Source organism: Mchenga conophoros, linkage group LG10 (assembly GCF_057382185.1).
Source record: "Mchenga conophoros isolate Kocher_MC1m ecotype Shallow Benthic linkage group LG10, M_conophoros_male_GT1.1, whole genome shotgun sequence".
NCBI lineage: Eukaryota > Metazoa > Chordata > Actinopteri > Cichliformes > Cichlidae > Mchenga > Mchenga conophoros.
In genome coordinates this window covers 2,440,309-2,458,968 of record NC_140535.1, presented here as the reverse complement: position 1 = coordinate 2,458,968, position 18,660 = coordinate 2,440,309, and the positions used below count along the sequence as shown (strand labels likewise).

General features: G+C 45.8%; 1 protein-coding gene across 14 annotated transcripts in view; it reads right to left on the bottom strand.

Annotated features, from left to right (window-relative positions):
* The window catches only part of auts2a (activator of transcription and developmental regulator AUTS2 a), a 351,111-nt gene that overhangs the window by 120,581 nt on the left and 211,870 nt on the right, over positions 1-18,660 (bottom strand). For all 14 annotated transcript variants that reach the window (XM_085288152.1, XM_085288155.1, XM_085288144.1 and 11 more), the window contains one exon: positions 404-433. In XM_085288152.1, the coding sequence (XP_085144278.1) occupies positions 404-433 (30 nt within the window). The remainder of the gene's footprint in view (positions 1-403; positions 434-18,660) is intronic.

Genomic DNA, 18,660 nt, shown 5'->3' with positions numbered 1-18,660 from the left:
GAACTACAGTGAAGACAAATGCAGGAGCAAAAAGAGCGCGTCACAGAAACAGACGGGCAGACACCAGCATATAGGTGGATGGATAGATACAGAAATAGACGCCGTGCTGCAGACACGCTCGTCTGTGCTTTAAGTAACAGAAAGCCTGGCTGCCGGAGCAGTCTCATTTAAATGTCATTGAAATCCTAAAAAGCCAGAACAGTTCAATTTAGATTTTGCACATCATTAAGTCATTCATAATTAATGCGCAACTAATTAAGGTTTTGTCATACTTATTAACAGGATGTTTAATTCTAATTACATTCAATTCTCAGTCTTAAAGTAACATTTGGATCTTTTTAAAACACTGATAAAAGACGCTCGAAGGGATTCAAGCACATTCAGCCCAATGTGAAAGTCTTACCTTGTCGTCCTGGTCACTCTCAGTGTCGCACTACGAGAGAAGGAAAGAGAAAGCTCAAATTAGGAATAAGATGTCCAGTTTGTGGGGTTTTAAACAGTTTGCATTCAATCCCAGTGCGTGTGGTCACCATAATCTCATTCATCTTATCAACTTTTTAATGACAAATTTATCACATAACTTGTATTCTGGACCTGGATATCATCAGATCAGTTCATTAGCTGATCCAAGCAGCAGAATGTGAAATAAAGTGAATTTCTCATGAGCGCCCGTGCCCTTGTTAACACTGGGCACCATGTAAAATTCAGACAGAGCTGGAATCTCCGAACTCTAATCGCCACTGGAATTCTAATAGCATGATGTTGTTGCTGCTTCAGGCTGGGGATGGCAGATTGACACGAGGAGGAAGGGAACTTGGTAATGGTGGGAGGAAAAAGGGGGCTAGATTTCAATTTTTTGTTCCAATTTCAATTTCAAGGTCCACTTAATTCTTTATCAACTAATTAGCGTGATGCTGGGTGAATGGCGGCCCTCGTAGTTGTGCATATGGCTGAGGTGCAGGGAAGCACTGGAGTCAGTAATGAAAAAGGCACTGGGGGGGAATACGGGCAGGGGCTGGTACAGCGTGTGGGCAGGAGCGCGAGGAGGGGTTGGTGGGTGACGATTAAAGTATGGCAGGAGTGAAGGGGGGGATGATTGACGGCCCACGGAGTGAGCGACAGAAGGCCGTGTCATTTCTTCCTTCCATCTCGTGCTCTTTTTTTTTTTTTGCTGATCTGGGCCCTGCAGAGCTCAAAGGTAGCTGGCTGGGTTTGTGGCTGATCTGCTTCTCGGGCTGGATGGTAAAAAGGGGGCTTGCGAGCTCAGCAGGAGCATAGCATCCAATTTACAGGCCTGTCCCGCACAGCCCAAGGGGCTGCCTGCGGCACACTGCCATGATGGTCAGCTCCAGCAGCTCATAAATTATGCAGAGGCAATAAACGCACTGGGCAAACACTCCTCAGACGTTCCCTGCTCCATTTCGCTCTCACTCCTTCTCCGCCATACATTCCAACCCCGTTTTAAGACAGCGCGCAGGAGCCCTGATAACAAATAAAGATAACGACAGACGACGGTAGATCACGATCACGCGCGGGTGTCTGTGTAATATTAAAAGCTCCAAACTGCGTGCATTTATGCATCTCTTCCAGCTCCTGAGTAAATAGGCGTGTCTGCCTGCATCGCTCTCTCGTGGCCTCCCACACAGACTAACGCCGCAGACCAGATCAACGGCGTTCAGGCTTTTGAGAATGTAGCAACAGCGACGCGACCGAGCACTCATTAGCCGCTTCTCTGTGCACGACGCAAGCAAGCGAGGGGTTCAAATAATTGACATAATTTCAGTTTTCTGCATTGTGTTGTGATCCACGAAAAAAAGGAGTCTAGCCTTTCTTCCCCGTGTTCCCTTTTTGTTCTTATTTTGCTCTCCCTGCTTCCCCCGCTCCTCGGCTGTGCAGCCAATTGCTTTGATTGCCAAGATAGAAGCCGGCTGGAATGACTTGCCCTTGCTTGTGAAGCAAATGGAACATGCTAATGGAACTCATCGTATTACCCGATGCAAAAGTGCCATAGCTCATTACTTTAAGATAAAGGGATATCATTGTAGACGGCAAGCAGAATTGACTTTCTGTGCTGCGACTTGATGATGATTTAATCAACTGCTCTCTTTCACTTCTCATCCCCGAGCCTGTCGCTTTCGCAGGTGCCGCTAAACGAAGCACTCACACGGCTAGTGGGGGAGAGAAAAGAAAAGAAATTGCTGTCATTACTTTCCCCCCCTTGGAATAGAGGTATGCAAATTTCCCAAAGCGACAAAGGGTGGGGGGTGGAAAACTTAATAAAATGGAAATGCCTTTATAATGAGCAAAGTAAAAAAGCCTAAGATCAGGCCTGACAGCCGAGAGCAGGTGATCTGAACGTCCACGACGCCAAAGCTCCCGTGAACTCTGTGTTCGAGCTCGGGCAGGAAGTAGTAAATAATAATATCTCGAGAAGGATAAAAAACAGGTTTGAGGCAGAGCTGTCACTCACTGAGAAGTGATCATAGTGAACGAATGTTTCGCTTCATGCACAACCCGAGGTGGGGAAAAGTCTGAGTACCTGATCAGGAGCCGAGGTCTGCACTTCACAGCTGGAAGTGTCAGGAAACATCGGTACACCTCATCATTAAGACTGAGCATTGTTTTTACAGGTCAGCACAAGCTACAGCTCTGTGTGATACAACAGCTGCTGACATGCGAGCATGAAAAAAACAAAAACCCGCAGCTATGATTAACCACGTCAAAAACACTTTAGAGCAATCCTGGGACGCCGCGGCGACTGAAAAGACATGTGTCAGGCGTTTAAAATGAATCTATTGTACCGAACAGAGAAAAAACAACAAAAGTGGTGCCACTGAGATCACTGACAGGCCGAGGTAGAAAGTCTTATTTAAAGCAACAGTAATGTACAGTAAGGAAACCATTAGTCCTGGGAGGGGGCTGGCAAAGGAAAGTGATAGTCTACCAGGCCCGGTGCCATTTACACAGGACCTGCATTATACAGCTAGACCCCAGTGTTTAGTTTAAGTAACACAGGAATGTCAAACATTAGCTTCAGCTCTAAGAGCTGTTGATGTTGGCCTGTATCCGGACCACTTCTGATTGCCGCTCTGCTCTCACCCGGGCCTCTCTCTTGGCTGAGTGCTCTTACAAATTTCCCTACACTCTGTCCAAGCATTGAGCCTTTTGTTTATATTGGTCTGAAAGTAGAAGTAAATTATTCTTGTCCTAAATCCTCTCCAGCTGAGAGCAATACTGGCCCAGTAGAAGGGGAACAGAAGGAGCCACGGGCCGAATGCTAAACGACGCAGCCGTGCTATCGTCTGTAACAGCAGGGCACGGCAACGTCTCCTGCCAGAGCTACCCACAGCGAAAAAGTCTGCACTGAAGAGGTAACCACATCACACATGTTTGCGTGCAAAGCAAGTATGCCATGATCTCTTTTCCAGCATAACCTTCTGGATATCCACTGGTCCACAAATACTAACAGATGTTGGAGCAATCAAGAAAAAAATAACATGACAACAATAAAGGTCCAGCAGAGTGTGTTTAGCATGTTCTTGTAATTCCTGATTGGCTGTCTATGTTGCTGCAAGTTGAACAGCGCTCTCTGCGTGAAGTTAGCCTCGGGTTATGCTTGAAAAACTGCCATCAGTATTAACCTCTGCCCGTGCCCTTGGAATTAATTATCATTGATATGGTCTTCATTAAAGCACACTAGTGCACAGAGGAAGGTGCCTGTTTATCAAACCGACACTGGATGTCCTGCAGCAGCGCTGAAGGGGTTAAAGCCCAGGGAGGACGCCAACCTGCCTGCAAGCCTGGGAGCTGGAAAGACAGCGTGAAGGATGGCAGCCATTGCCAGGGTCAGCTCTGACACTGCCAATGTGATGTGCTGTCGTCGAGGGCTCCTCAATCCCTCCTCCTAGCGGCTCCTTCCTGATATAGCTGCATGTCCTGATGGTTTTGTGATGCAAACAGTCACATGGCAAAATGGTTTTCTCCCTTCCCGGTGCATCCTCCTCCATCTGCTGCTGGGGCCTGGATGCCTCAGACCGCCTGCCTGTCACAGCGTGCGTGGAAATTAGCTGGGGAGGAGGTGCTCGCTTGTGCTAATTACATTTTAATCATTGGAAATGTGTTGGCAAATCAAGCCTTGATTGCCATCTTGGAGCCCAGTGCTCTTCTCTGCAGGTCGGGGATGGGGGTGGGATGACTTCTGGGGCTAGAATGCGTCTGAGCCCAGACTCGGCAAGCTGGACACCTCATCCTCCACCGCAGCTTGATATGGCGGCGTGCCTGGCCTACTGCTGGGTAGGGGCTGTGCCACATTATTCACTGGGAATAGAGAAAGACCGGGATGGTAAAATGCGGATCTGTGCCATGCATATTCTCCAATCCCCCACTCACACCTCCCATATTTATCTCTCTTTCTCTTACTCCCTTTCGCTTTTGCACCCACACATTACTAAGTCTGCCAGTCCCGCCGCTGTGAATTGAGGAACAACAAACAGAGATGAGCTAGAGGCGACTGATGAGCTCAGGTTTTGCTACACAGCAGCTACTTTGGCAAACAAAACTAGAAAATGAGACTTAAAAAAAAGGCAAAAAACAAACTGACGTAGTTACATTTTCAGCTTTTAAATAAACACAAAATGATCAAGGTTGACAAGAACACTTTGCTCACAGAAAGCTGATTCAGTTTTGATGAACATCTGTGAAAAGCCACGTGATATCCAATGTTACACAACAGACTGACTCACAGTAATGAGCCCCGAAAGGACGCAACATATACGCATCCGGACCCGCATCGTGCTCAAGGGACTTCACACCCACGTGAACCTCAGATAAACTCTGGGATTACTTTACTTTAGCCGCCCGACACACATTAGTTATTACAGGTTGCCTATAAAGGACACCTATAAGTTCAGGGAGTGGAAGAAAGATTAACAAAACTCGCCTCGCTGGGACGGCTCATTTAAAGAAGCCGCGTTCTGTGGCGACGAAATTGTTTCTGCAGCATCTGCTTGATGCCGAACTGCAACATGAACGTACGACGGGAAAGGAAAGTCCCAAAAGAAATCACAGGCACAGCCTGAGTGTTTCAGACTGTCTATACAGTCACATAAGGAAAGTTCTTCTTCTAGGAGCCAAGAATACTTCGTCAGGGAGGACCAGATTTCTGTCTGGACTAATATAAGCAGGTCTGATCCACATGTGCAACGCTGGCCAAATGCAGCAGGCCAACATCTGAACGCAATTTCCCTTCAAATGTAAAACTTCATCCAGAAGATATTCAGTGCGACCGCAAACTCCAGTTTCTAGTCAGGAGGACAGACGAGATAAAGGAAGGAGGGAGGCCAGAAAAATGAAGCTTTCCACAAAGTAACAACAACATTACAGCCTCTGATCTTTGCTTTCAATATTCAGCACCACAGTCTTTTTATTTTTTATTTATCTGGGCCGTTCCCAAATGTATGGAAAGAATATCTGAGAGAATTTTCAACATCTGACGACTCTCTCTCGTTTTAAAATATCAAATTCTTATCATTTCCTCGTCGTTAGATCTCTTTTCCTTTACATCCTGATCACCAATAATGTCAAATCGGACTGAGACGGCTGCCTGGATGATAAGATTTCCTCTGAAGGCGTACAAGCTCTACATGTGTATATTACTTCCCTTTTTAGTGTGGACGAAGGTAGGACATTTAACTCTACTGGAGAGGAGGCACCGCGGGGCTGAAGTGATGCTTAGCAGGGTGAAGCTCTCTGTTGATCAGTCCCATCCACCCACCAAACACGCTCACAACACCACCTGACAAAAGGACCGGGGTAGGAAGAAGGAACAGAGGTGCCACGTTCTCAGCGTCTCAACGTTTTTTAAGTCATATCAGCGCGTTTCTCCAGGCTCTGCACAGCATTTGGGGTTATGTGATAAAAGCCTAAAACGCAGCCCTACACGGACCTTCGTTCAGCCCGGCTCTGTTTATATAAGCCAACAGAGGCCCGAGGCTCAAAGCAGATGCTGAATTAATCAAAGATTAATAGAAGGGTTCTGAGATAATTACATACATCAAATTGCATTGTTTGCGTGGTTATGGCGACTCCCACGAGATGAGTCCGCTCGGTGTGCATTTTAATTACCCCCCTCATGCTCGACATTAATAGTGATATGATTTGGCATCCTCGTTACAGCAATCTGGTCACGCACACAAGAAGAAGAATTTCCCAGATGAAGAAGTGGACCTGCAGCTGAGCACATGAGGCTGAGCAGGCAGATGTTCTTAGAATCAGTGAAGCCCTGAGCATCACCGAACCACCCTGGTGTCAGAGCACATGTAGTGACTGCACTGAAGAAGGCTACGCCGTAAAGAATGGCACAGATTCTATGACCAGCTTTTAGAAAGAACTGCACTGCAATGAGCACATCTCATGCTGCCGGCATCACTAATTTTCACACGATCCCTTATGAAATAACACAACTGCTAATATTAATCGTGCAAAATGGAGCCATAATACAGAATTACCTGCAACATTTGCAGTTTAACGCACTCGCAAGCGCGCTGTGTACGAGCTGCAACCTTCTGCAGGCGAGAGATATAAACCTCATCTGCTCCCCTAACCTCCCACTTTCAGCCCCTCCCCTCCCTCCTCTCACACTGACTCATCGCTAAGGGGGGAGAAAAACATCAGGATTAGGTTCTGTGCCTCTAATCACTTAACTCCTCACACCTGATGGCACACTATTAACTTTGACTGTCTCCAGTGACCCCGTGGGTCGTTGCCCATCACATCAAGTTTTTATTAGGGAATTTTCCTCATCATTAGCCATGGCCTGGAAACGAGCCATTAATATTCATACTGGCAAACCAAAATGAGGTCCCACTGATTTTCCATCATCCAGGCTGTCTGTGCAGCTGCCGCTGTTAACAATCACCCCAGTGCTGCACATTTGCCACGTATCATTATAGGGCTTCATAAAGCTCTTTTCTGCTTCTGCCATGATGGGAAGGAGAGCAAGGTGGTGGCGGAGGAGGAGGTGGAGGAAGAGAAGGCTGTGAGAGCTGCAGCCAGCTGACACCCGTCTGAGAAAAACTGGCTAACTCTGCCAACAATCTGCCTGGAAGTCTCATTCATATACCGGCGCTGTCAGTGCTAACAACCCCTGCAGGCTCTGCCAGGTACACAGCTGAGATACGCCGACTTCCCTGTGCTCTCACATTAGAGCACACATTGTTTATCAGTGTGTAATGGCAGCCAGGAAAGCAGCGCTTTGGAATGGACTGAAATCGTGTACAAGATGCTGACATGTCTGAGGATCACGGAGGGTTTTTATTTAGACAACGATCCTTTTCTGCTTCCCAGTAATATAGAACAAGAACGCAGCATTGTTATTGGTTATTATTACAGGTTTACAAGCAGGACTTTCTTAAACATTAGACTTGTTTAGCATGCACTCACAAACTGGTTGTTCCTCCTCCTGTTAGCAAAGGAGGAGCATCTCACATTACAGCTGCTGGTGCTCAGGCTACACGCAGCGTGAACAGATAAGTTGCGTCTCCCGCTGATAAGACTCCGCCCTCTTCTCCATACACCTCAGCTAAGAGTAGCTGGCCCTGTCACGAATGGCAGCAGCATCCATGCCTGATATTTACATATTTGCTATTTGCACCAGCAGGTTCTCCTCCATCAGTGAATAAAACATCCATCCATCTTCTTCCATTTTTCCAAGTCAGGGTACGCCCTGGAATGACTGGACGACTAATTTAAAATCTCCAGTTAACCGAACCCCTCTGACTCCACCCCTTTGTGTCTGCGTGGCTCCTCCCACAGCCCAAACTCCACACAGGAAGGCCCAGATGGTGGATTCAAACACAGGACCTCCTTTGCGCGAGGCAACAGTGCTAACCACTGCTCCACTGTGCCACCCTACATAAAACAGGGAAAAATAAATCCACGAACTCGCGTGACGTAATGAGACACAACACCTACTAAAGGTTATTTAGCTCAACTATGATAATTTTGTGAATTTTGGAAGTAATTCTTTGGGTGAAATCTAGTTACTCGAGTATGAAACTGGTTGTCTTACTATGACAAACAGACTGCACAGTTGACAATATTCAGTAAAACAAGGACAGAAGGTGAGACGTTCTAACAGATGCAGCTGCTTCAGCACCGTCTTCCAAATAATTAGAGCCGCAGTGACAAAAACACTTTGTTTTTCCTCTACTATGATTTGCTAGCTGTCACAGTGTACATCTGAGTCACCTCATTATACAGAAAGTACTCAAATAAAAGCAGACACTGCACGCTCCTGTCAGGAATCTGTCTACCACACATGCAAACAAGCAAAGATGAATAAACATTAGTTGTTGTTGAGGGCTGGTCTTTGAGCCGCGAGGCTCACAAAGATGCGCTTTGTACAAAATAAAAATATTTAATTTGAAAGACTGATGCAAGGCAAAATGAAATTAAAAGGAACCCATGCTAACTGCTAAAACAAATTACTCGCAGCACGCTAAATTACATTTGCTCCTCCATCAGCGAGATCAAACGAGCCTAGTTTGACTCTCCTGCGCTAATGATTTCCTGCACTCACCTCCTTTTTCATCCCAGGGGTGTTAATAAACACTCTGTCTGTTTTTGTGTTTGTTTGTTTGTGTGCTTTATTTATACATTTCCCAGCCCCGCGTCTCGCTCCCTCCCTCTCTCTCGCTCACGTCGCCCATGCTGGTGGCAGGCTGGGTGAATTAGAGGGATCTAATGTAATCCCACAGACAGCGGGCTCCTGAAAAACGTGCTCAATTAAAGCAGGATGAGCCCAGTGGGAGCATCCCTGGCGGGGTGCGGGGTGACTGACATGGTCCTTTGGTTGGGATTAATTAGCATGCTAAATGGTAGAGCACGATAGCAGCCCCCAAGCCTAAGGACAGCCACCTGACATCCAGCAGCTCCCACAGCACCGGTACAACATCATTATGGCTGCGGTTCGAGCCGGTCACGGCCTCATTTCATTTCCTGACAAATGCAGGTTCAGACTAAAACAACAGCACCCGCCACAGCATCTCGTTGACATAATTACAACTAAAATTTCAAATTAGCTGATGTTTCCCAGGCTGTAATTCTACCTTTTAAAAATAATCCCAGTTTCTGTCACCAGGCTGGATTACACAACATTATTACAACATGACAGCTGGGATTGTGCGTCACACTTACAGAAGAACTTAATGAAAGACGGCCCAGGTTTGCTCAGCAATCTGGAACCACCACGACAATTTTAATCTTTTTTTTCCAACACAGTATTCTTGGTCTGCAGATTTCTTTCAGGGTCAGCCCCCAACCATCCATCTGGGGGAAATAATGAGAACTTATGAGGCTAATCATCACAACGCGACTGCGTCAGAGCGAAATAGACTCCATCCATCTCGAGTCAAAAGAGTGGAGCGCAGAGCTTTTTGGGTACCTGGTGTCGTGTCAGTGAGTAAGGGTCAGCTGTCACGAGGACCACCGGTGTTTTTCTAAGCCACCGGTTTGAGCTCTGTAATTAGCGTCTCTGAATAAGCAACCAGGTTCCAATACAAACTGACCTACCCTCACCCACACTCCCCAAGCTTCAAGCTTGCTCAGCACAATATCCAACATATAGTTTATGACAGGCCTCAGTGGGGCTTTCTTACAATCCACAGACACTGCAGAGGGGAGAAAAACAAAAAAACTGAGTATTTTGTCAGCTGTAATTACTCTCCAATTATATGGTCAAAATATGTCATTACAGGGCACTTTGTTGTCCAGGATGTCTGGCTTTGATCAAGTTGTGGCACAATGTGTTTCACATTAGTGGCCCTACTGTGATGTATGTTTCCTGTCACAACAAGGATAACAGTGAGGTCAGCAACGCCATCCATCCCTGAAGTATACCCCCTCCCCTTTGTTCTGGCCACGGGGAGTAAGAAAGTAACGAGGAATAGAAACAAGTCAGTAACAGAGAGGAAAATCAAGGAGTTTAAAAATGGATCTTCATCCTATAACTAGTGTAAAATATAATCCATCTGTTGTGTAACACGAAACCGTGACAGTAAAACTTCAATGCTTCCCACCAGAATAAGGACATAAAATATTTAGACAAGCTATCTCTATTATCTCTATTAAAGACTTTTTTCCTTTGCCTTTCAACACATCCCAGCACCATTATTGGTCAAATTCCCTCCGGGTGCCTTTAAACAAATGCCACGGTTGAAGTGACCCCTGAGGTTTGTTTCAGCGGTGTGAAGCTGATGGACCATTCATCACTTACACACAAAGCCAAGGTCAGAGACTGTTGCCCCGCAGCTCTGCACTCAGCATCATATATTAAGAGTGAACGTTCAAGGAAAATTACCACATACAATGACTACACTCCCTGTGGAATTAGCAGCACTGGCTTATCGAAGATGAACGAGTCAATAAAGAAAAACTTTCCACTGGAACCGCTCAGAGCCGAGCAGAGCTGCTGGGCTTCTGCTGGTCATCTGCTGAGAGCCAGTGTGAGCTCTTCCTGGGGGATATCAGTAGCATCCCAGGCCATGTATGGTTTGTGCTCCTTCCAAGAGCTCCCCATCCCACCCTAGGCCCTGCTGCACACTGGCCTACGCTGCAGACACCACCATCTGTGCTGCCTCCTGTTGGTAAATTGGCAAACGAGGCTGCAGCCCTCCCCTGATTTGGGCGTTTGGCCCAGGGGTTGAAGGAGGAGGAGGGTGGCTGGGGTGCAGTGAGGGAAGCTCCCTGGTGTTTCAGAGAGCCACTCCATAACACTTTCCTCATGAGCGCTCCTCCGGAGGGCTGCTGGAATGTCTTGGAGCCATCTGGGGAGAAGTGGAGCGTGGCAGGGAGCAGCTGGACGCGTACAGCTGCTATTTAAGCCCTGGCAACTGAGCTTCATATCAGTCAGTCAGCAGGAAATGCAGGGAGCACAGCAGAGCAGAACCTAGCAGATGAGAGCTCGCTACACAGAGCTCCTGCTCGACACTCCTGGCATAAAGCTGCTCCGTCTTTTATTCACTAAACCCTACAGAGTTTTAAAAAGTAGGAAAAAGACACAAAAATGACATCGAAAACTGCAGAAGACTGAAAAGTCAGCGTAAGAAACAGCAACAGAAAAAATTACAGTGCAATGCATGCATATGCACTGTAATCATTTGCATCATATGCAATCCTTTTTTGCATGTTTCAATTTTATTTATACAGCACCAAATCACAACAACAGTCACCTCAAGGTGCTTTATACTGTAGGGTAGATCCTACAATGATACATACAGAGAAAAACCCAACAATCATATGACCCCCTATGAGCAAGCACTTTGGCGACAGTGGGAAGGAAAAACTCTCTTTTAACAGGAAGAAACCTCCAGCAGAACCAGGCTCAGGGAGGGGCGGGGCCATCTGCTGCGACCGGTTTCAGATCAAACTAACTTTAATATTAGACAAAGCTATGACGGGAAAATATGACCAACTTTTCCGAAACTATGTGGGAAAGATGTATTATGTATAAAGATGTAATTTCACTGGCCACACCCTTGATTGTTCACTTTAATAGAATCTGTCTGACAAAGTGAAGCAGCATCAACATCCATCAGTCTGGTTACACGGTCATTTCTAAAGCTTTCGGACTCCAGCGAACCACAGTGAGAGCCATTATCCACGATGGAGGAAACAGAATAGTGATGAACCCTCCCGGAAATTGCCGGCCAACCAAAGTTACTCCAAGAGCACATCAACGAGTCATCCAGAAGGTCACTAAAGAACTGCAGAACTTACTTGTCTCAGTTAAGGTCAGAGTTCATGATTCAAGAACAACACGAAAGAGACTGGCATCATGGCAGAGTTCCAAGGGGAAAACCACTGCTGACCAAAATTGTTGCGTCTCATTACATGTGGTGTAAAACTAACAGCATTTCATAAAAAAGAACATCACACCAACGTGGAGGTGGTAGTGTGATGGTCCGGGGCTGATCTGCTGCTTCAGGACCTGTTTCAGGACCACTCTAAAACACACCAGCAGCTGGACTTGAATTGCATCGAGATGTTTTGGCGTGACCTTAAACAGGCTGTTCATCTCGACAGCATAGACGAATTAAAAGTTTTGCAAAGCATAACATAGTAACATGAAAGTCTCACTGCCTGTTATCACAAACACCTGATTGCAGTTTCTGCTGTCAAGTGTGGCACAACTACTTATCAGGTTTAGGGGCAGTTACATTTTTATATAGGGCCAGGTAGGTGAGGACACCTTTTTTCCTTTAATTAAACAAATCAACATTTAAAATAGTTTCTACTTGGTTTGGGAAAGGGGGCAAATACTTGTTCTCAACACTGCATTTCCGATCCTGTGGATGCAGAAAAACAAACAAAATAGATGAACTAGCCTGGAGTACAGACTACTTGTTAAATGTTACAGTTGTTACCATTTTAATCATGACTAGGAGCTATAAATAATCCATATATAAAAAACAAACAAAAAAAAACAAAACACCCAGCTCGCCCCTGCGGGCGGTTTATCCTTCAAGCTCGGGTCCTCTACCAGAGGCCTGGGAGCTTGAGGGTCCTGCGCAGTATCTTAGCTGTTCCCAGGACTGCGCTCTTCTGGACAGAGATCTCCGATGTTGTTCCCGGGATCTGCTGGAGCCACTCGCCTAGCTTGGGAGTCACCGCACCTAGTGCTCCGATTACCACGGGGACCACCGTTACCTTCACCCTCCACATCCTCTCGAGCTCTTCTCTGAGCCCTTGGTATTTCTCCAGCTTCTCGTGTTCCTTCTTCCTGATATTGCTGTCATTCGGAACCGCTACATCGATCACTACGGCCGTCTTCTTCTGTTTGTCTACCACCACTATGTCCGGTTGGTTAGCCACCACAATTTTGTCCGTCTGTATCTGGAAGTCCCACAGGATCTTAGCTCGGTCATTCTCCACCACCCTTGGGGGCATCTCCCATTTTGACCTCGGGACTTCCAGGTTATACTCGGCACAGATGTTCCTGTACACTATGCCGGCCACTTGGTTATGGCGTTCCATGTATGCCTTGCCTGCTAGCATCTTGCACCCTGCTCTCTTTGTTACCATCCGACTACACTTCTCCAGTCCGAACGACATCCCGATGTCATTGCTGTATAGCCTGGTAGTGTGGATCAGTGAATCGATGTCTCGTTCACTCTTGGCATACAGCTTGATGTCATCCATGTACAGGAGGTGGCTGACAACTGCTCCGTTCCGTAGTCGGTATCCGTAGCCAGTCTTGTTAATGATCTCACTGAGGGGGTTCAGGCCTATGCAGAACAGCAGTGGGGACAGAGCATCTCCTTGGTAGATCCCGCACTTGATGGTGACTTGTGCTATGGGCTTGGAGTTGGCCTCTAGTGTTGTACGCCACATCCCCATTGAGTTCCTGATGAAGGCTCTTAGGGTCCCATTGATCTTGTACAATTCTAAGCATTCCAGTATCCAGCTGTGGGGCATTGAGTCATAGGCCTTCTTGTAATCAATCCAGGCAGTGCACAGGTTGGTCAGTCTGGTCTTGCAGTCTCGGCTGACTGTTCTGTCAACCAGTTGCTGGTGTTTTGCGCCTCTGGTATTCTTGCCAATTCCTTTCTGTGTCCTGCTCATGTATTGACCCATGTGCCTGTTCATCTTAGCCGATATGATGCCTGACAGGAGCTTCCATGTAGTACTGAGGCAGGTTATTGGTCGGTAGTTGGAGGGGACCGGTCCCTTCTTGGGGTCCTTGGGGATCAGGACCGTCCGACCTTCGGTTAGCCATTCCGGGTGTCTCGTTAACTAGCAGCTGGTTCATTTGTGCTGCCAGACGCTCGTGGAGTGCAGTCAGCTTCTTCAGCCAGTAGGCGTGAACCATGTCTGGGCCTGGTGCTGTCCAACTCTTCATACTGGAGACCCTTTCTTGGATATCTGCCACTGTGATGGTTACTGGACCCTGTTCAGGGAGGTCGCTGTGGTCTGCCCTCAGATCCACTAGCCACTGAGCATTGCCGTTATGGGTTGCGTCCTTCTCCCATATGCTCTTCCAGTATTGCTCCGTCTCCAGCCTTGGTGGTGCTGTTCTCTTATTGTTCCCTTGCCACTGAGAGTACACCTTTGCTGGTTCTGTGGAAAACAGCTGGTTTATTCTCCTGCCTTCTATCTCTCTGGTGTACCTCCTCAAGCGGCTGGCCAAGGCTGTGAGTCTTTGCTTGGCAGTTTCCAAGGCCTCAGGTATGGACAGCTTGCTGTATTTCTTATGCACCTTCTTTGTCGCACCTTTCTGCAACTCCGTTAGTTGGCTAACCTCCCTCCGTGCTACTTTGATCTTGCCCTCTAGCCTCCTTCTCCATGGAGGGTACTGCCCCTTGTCGCTGTTCAACTTGTAGCCAAGCATCTCACTGATCACTGCTGCCGTATTGTAGATCAGCTTGTTAGTGTCGGTAATCGTGGTTGTAGGTATTGTCCGTAGTGCTGCATTAACATCATCTAGCAGACCTTCTGAGGGTACTTCACGTAATCTTGGTAACCGGCTACGGGGGATACAGGTTTCAAGCTTGGCCATATATATATATTAGGGGTGCAACGATATTCGTATCGATATTGAACCGTTCGATACAGTGCTTTCGGTTCGGTACGCATATGTATCGAACAATACAATTTTTTTTTTTTTTTTTTTTTTTTTGTGTCCCGTTTGGATCTATAGCCATCAGAATTGTTGTCTTGAGGCCAAGAAAGATGCCAAGAGGATTTATTTTAAGTGGATCATCATATTGGTCCATTTGATTGACCTTTATTATAATTATGAATTTATTTTATTTTCAGTTGCAAACGGGACAGACATGACTGTGGGATAGGACAGGGGGAAAGAATGAAAGAAAGAGGGGGAGAGAAAGAAAGAAAACCAAAGGGGAGAAAAAAAAAAGAACAATACAAAATTTGTAATTTATTTTATCAAATTTCCTTCTGACGATGCTGTCTGTGTTGAGCGCTCAGTGAATCTGCATTTGACTACTCCGCCTAGGCTCGAGAGTGCAGCCTAGGCGGAGTAGTCGAACGCAGATTCACTGAGCACTCAACACAGACAGCATGGTCAGAAGGAAGAGCGCAGGGCAAGCTAGCGAGACAGAAGTGGACCTCCCCACCCTCATTCAGATCTGGCGTTTGGAATTATTTTGGTTTTCATGTGACGTATGACCCTGAAGGTAAGCGAGTCATGGACTAAAGTAAAACAGTATGTTGGATGTGCCATGCAATGCTCAATTACATGGGTGGGAGCTAGTGTGTTAGCGCAGTTAGCTCGTTAACGTGTTGGCCGTCTAGCCCCTCTGTATAGGGTAGCTCGTTAACGGAGATTTGCCGTGTTGTGGCGTTAAGGTTATTTCAACGAGATTAACCTGAAAGCACTAGTGGGAACACAACGAATATGACTGCACATTTACACCGACATCATCCTAGTGCAAAGACAAAAACAACAAGCATGCTACTAACTTTAGCCGAGTCATTTAGACAGCTGTTAGCACAGGATTCTCCTTATGGAGACCTGATATGTTTAATATGCTGCTGAGAATATAGCCCAGAAGAAGCGGATAGTATAGCTTTTATTTTGGAAAGAGACATTTCTCTGTAATAAACTCTCTTTTCCAAAGATGAGTGATTCCTCAATCAGATACAGGGCTCGCAATATCGCTAGCCCGACGTCCCGGAGCTAGCGATTTTTTCAGTCGGGCTACCAAAATCTATCTCTGCCCTGCCCGTCGGGCTATTGTAGGAAGGAAAAATATATGTCAATGCTTTTGCATTCTTTCAGAAATGTAGCTGGGTAATTATGTCATTGGCATCGGTGAGCCACTGTCAATATGTGACATATTGAAATCGTGTTTGAATTTGCGCTTGTTTTTTTGCTTTCACTTTGCAATCGCGCGAACTGTGTATAGAGAGCGACAGCACTGATCTGTGAGTGATGATAATTTGTGCACCAATTCCTCTGACATCGTCTTATTAATCGTTAGCTTACTATGCAAACATGACAAGTGAAATCTCCCGCAGCTTAAACATGTGAGAGGTTGATCGCGCAGAGAATCGCTGAGCTTATGTGAGTGCGGCAGGATATATATTTCACTACGATGACCTGGATGACTGAGAACCTTCACAGACAGATATATATTTTAGTTCTGCTGAGCCAAATAAGACAGGTCAGGGTGAAGAAGTGACAGCCAAAGAAAAGCTTACCACAAAACGGAGAAGTTATGACAAATCAGACTATAAGGCAAAAAGAAAGTGCAGCTTTATGGTTTCATGGACAAAAGAATTTCTGTGGCTGCAATATGATGAGCTAAATAACCAGGGCTGCACATAAGCGGTCCGCAGGTGCGCATTCGCTGTCAAAATAAAAAACACGCACAAGGGTTAGGGTTAAATTTAAAAACTGTACTTTTGAGTTAAAATATATATTTATAATTTTAATAAATGACAAATTAAAAAGGCATGAACATTTTTTTTTGTATCGAAAAAATATCGAACCGTGACACCAAAGTATCGAACCGAACCGTGAATTTTGTGTATCGTTGCACCCCTAATATATATATATATATATATATATATATATATATATGCACATACATAGATAGATAATCTATATGATGTATGCAGTCACCAGTTTCAAACTGGGGGCCAGAAAATAATGTCACAATGTCTTCTGACAAAATGTGAAACAGTCACAACTTCTAACTCTGTGACTTTGTTATGGGATGCATTTATGTTCAGAAATGTTAACTGTTATGAGAGGTGAAGCAGCAGTACTTCAACTAATGGTCAGAAGTGTTTTTGCATAACATTACAATGTGAGCAAAATTTACCTTTGAAGTTTTGTTTGTATAAAGTTAAAGCGTTGTGACTTTGTAATGTTATTTTTAATATGATAGATATTCAGGTGAAATCGTGTCAGAGTCAGTGCATTCATTTTTGTGTATTTTGACAAACAGATGCTAAGAAGTTCATTATTAAGTAAATTCCTTCACTTGATAAACTTTTCTCAAATTTAGTGAAATAGAAAAAACATGGACATGTCCTCCAGCCATGGTGGAAAAGTAATCAACGTTTAAAACTTGATTTCTAATAAAGACACTCGTAGTTCTGAATGTGTTACACATCAGAAAGATGTAGGCTGCTGTGCATTAGCCTGTGTGAAGAGAAATTCACAAAGCCAAGAAATAAAGACTGTCTGTGTGAACAGGGTGTAATGTCACACTCTCAAGTTCACATGAGCAGCAGTGCATGCAAAGTTAACTCTGAGTAAACATTTCCAGTAGTTTGAGAAGAACAAACAGAGAGAAGTTTGACGACTATTTCCTCCAAATGACGCATCTGTCGCCATGCACTCATATTTGTAACTGTATCATTTTTTCCATGTATCCGTATTTATTTTACAAGTTGAAACATTTCGGAGCATCAGCAATGCCTTTTCAGAAGAGCTATCATATTTTCAATGATGAGGAATCCAACCATATCCTATCACGGTCCTGACCTCAGGATCGACACTCGTTACGTTTTCGTGAGAAACGCAAACTGCAAGGCTACGACATAACCTGCATCTGGACAGAAGGCAGTGCTCATAAGAGGCAGTGCAAAGCTCAGAAGAAAATGAAACATTTCATAACTGGTGGCGAGAGTCTGCAAATACTAAAAAACAACCAGAGCCAAAGTGAACGAGCGTCACACAGACAGGCAGAGAAATGTGCACAACAATCAGCAAAAGAAGAACTGGATTCTCTGCAAATGTCGATTGGCCACCAGAGACTACATGGGAGGTTTTCTCACTAAGCTGTACACGTCTCGATTCTCGTGTGGAGTGCCCCTCCCTCCCTCTCCACCTGCGCACACACACATGCACCCACCCCCCCACCCATGTGAAGCTATGGGACAAAGTGCTTGTCAGGAGAACATTAATTAAAGTGTTAAAGGTAAAAGAAGTATCGACTTCCTCTCTCCTGTAACCTCCTCAACCACTAGCAGCCAGCAAAACCCACTGCCCCCCGAGGTAACATCTTCTACTAGCTCAGGCCCAGGAGCTAACTGAAAGAAAAGCCCCACTAAGACCAATTAAGGCCTTCACTAGGAGACTGAAAGGAAGACAAATGGAGGCAGAAGGCCCGATTACAAGAAACCTTTGTACAGATGTAAAGCAATTAGAGCGGTCTCAGGGGCCAGACAGTGTGGTACCTGTGAGTCATGGATCCTACAGCCAGTCGAAAGTCGGAACAATCCCTCTTTTCTGTTTAGGGCCGCAGTCAGCCTGTGTATTAGTGTCATATATCAGCCGATAGGCCTGGTATTGGTTTCTCTAGTGCAGGGAAGAGGCAGCAGTCTGCCAAAGAGGACCACTCCACCCTCCATTATCCGTCTGTTGGGAGAACAGGGGCTCTATTATCCATTCAGGCGGGGCCTTTTCGATAAAACAAGGGCAGATAGGAAGTGTGGAAGCTCTCAGGTGTCTCCTTCCACTAGGGAAGTTTGTCAGAGAGGTCACTCTGATAAAAGCTGGGGTAATTATACTGCACAGCATCCCCGTTTACCAGTCAGAGCACATTTAACCAGGACAGCACTGTGACCTCTAGATCGGCAGTAAATCCACACCGACTGAAGCTCATCAATGGAAAAAAATCAATAGGG